The 1,772-nt window shown below is 59.2% G+C and overlaps 2 protein-coding genes across 3 annotated transcripts in view; one reads left to right on the plus strand and one right to left on the minus strand.

The window, feature by feature from the left end:
• SDHA (succinate dehydrogenase complex, subunit A, flavoprotein (Fp)) overlaps nucleotides 1-309 on the minus strand; it is a 38,718-nt gene extending 38,409 nt beyond the window's left edge. The window contains exon 1 of one of the 2 annotated variants that reach the window (XM_012660140.1): nucleotides 158-248. In XM_012660140.1, coding sequence (XP_012515594.1) covers nucleotides 158-220 — 63 coding nt within the window. In that variant the 5' untranslated portion in view covers nucleotides 221-248. Of the gene's footprint in view, nucleotides 1-157 lie in introns of both variants that reach the window. The other variant, XM_012660141.1, reaches the window with a different exon arrangement.
• Nucleotides 310-316: 7 nt separating this feature from the next.
• CCDC127 (coiled-coil domain containing 127) overlaps nucleotides 317-1,772 on the plus strand; it is an 11,671-nt gene continuing 10,215 nt past the window's right edge. The window contains exon 1 of the mRNA XM_012660142.1: nucleotides 317-385. The gene's annotated coding sequence lies outside the window, so the exon portion shown is untranslated. The remainder of the gene's footprint in view (nucleotides 386-1,772) is intronic.

The raw sequence follows: 1,772 nt of genomic DNA on the forward strand, positions 1-1,772 counted from the left end.
GGGCGCAGCCGCAGGCCCCGCCGCGACCGTCCCGACCCGGGGGCAGGGGCGGGGGGCGCCGGGGACCCGGCGTCAGTTCCGCCCGCACCAGCTAGAGACCGTCCCGCTGCCGCCGCCGCCGCCTCGGCCCCCGCCCCGCCCCGCGGCGCCGACTCACCGCCCGGGCCAGCGCCAGGCGCCGCGCGCGCAGCAGCCGCGACAAACCTCGGAGCCCGGACATGTCCGCCGCTGCACTGTCCCGCCAGCCCCCGCGCCGGACTGCGCCTGCGCACCACGCGCGGGGCGGGCGGGCTATCGCGCCTGCGCACCACGCCGCGACTGCGCAGAGCGGGCCCGCGGACTGCAGCGTTGGGGGTACGCGGGGCTTCCGCGCTCCCGGCCCTAGGTATGTCGGGGCGCTCAGGGGCCGGGCCGGGCCGGGCCGGGCCGGGTGGGCCCTGCTCAGGGGAGGGTTTGGGCGTCGATGTTCCTAAAAATAGCCTCCTGGGTGTTTCCCTGGGATTGCCAGGACTGAGAGGACTCGAACCTCCAGACGGCACGCAATGGCGTCGGAGGGGAAGCGGCCGCGGCCTCGCCGGAGCCCTCCCTCTGGGGACCCGCAACCGCTGTCCTGTAGCCCGGACAACACAGCGAGACCCTGTCTCAAAAAAAGAAAACATCGGTTGCTCGGGATGTGGTTGACAGCATCAAGGGCTGAGGCGGAGTGTGGGGAAGGCTCGAGGTGCTGAGCACCGACGTCGCAGAGGCTAGGCTCAGCGACCTCTGCGACCCGGCGGCGGGGCTCCCAAGCAGCGGGGACTACAGACGTATGCCACCACGCCTGGCTGAGTTTTTAATTTTTTGTGGAGACCCAGTGTTGCCCGGTGTCAACGGAGAAGAAGTCAAACTCTGTAAAATACTTTAAGGAGGTTTATTCCGAGGCAAACTTGAGGACCCTGGCCCGGAGCCACGCCCAAGAAGCCTTGAGCAAGTTGACTCGCTGTGGCTCAGTTTGGTTTTATACATTTCAGGGAGACAGGGATTACAGGTGAAGTCGTAAATCAGTACATGGAAGGCGTACACTGGTTTGGCCTGAAAACGTGGGCCCTCTCAGGGCAAGGGCTTACAGGTCGTAGGTGGGTTTAGGGATTAAGGCAAGACTTCTCAACGTGGGGGCTTGCGAGTCGTAGGTGGGTTTAGGGATTGTGTAGTTGGCGATTGGCTAAAAGAGTTAGGCTTTGTCCAAAGGCCAGGAATCGGCAGAAAGGAATACTCGAATTAACATCAGTGTCTTCTATCCTTCATGAGATGCTATACTGGCATCAGGTCGGGAAGTAAACCACATCATAAAAACCTGTTCACTGAGACTTTATCATTTGTAGCTGTGACTCACCAGGCCCTCTTAGAAAGGAATTTTTTGAGCAAAGAAAAAGATCAGAGTTCAGTCCTCACCAGGCTGGTCTCAAAACTCCTGGCCTCAAGCGATCCTCTTGCCTTGGCCTCCCAAAGTGCTAGGATTACGGGTGTGGAGCACACCCAGCCACAGCTGGTGTTTTCGTACGGTCCTCCTTCCTCACACTCTTCTGACTGTTTGGAAGACCCTTTCCCTTTGTCTCTCCCTGTTAAAGTGCCGCCCATTCTTCAAAACCGAGCTCACAGGAGACCTTGTGTCTAGTGTGAGCTGCATATATACATAATCTATAATTTTACATGTGAATAATTATATATTTTTGTATGCAACTGTATTAACAGAGTTCTCCAGAGAAACAGAACCAGTAGAGGGAGCAGAGAGA

Source organism: Propithecus coquereli, unplaced genomic scaffold (assembly GCF_000956105.1).
Source record: "Propithecus coquereli isolate 6110/MARCELLA unplaced genomic scaffold, Pcoq_1.0 Scaffold658, whole genome shotgun sequence".
NCBI classification, from domain to species: domain Eukaryota; kingdom Metazoa; phylum Chordata; class Mammalia; order Primates; family Indriidae; genus Propithecus; species Propithecus coquereli.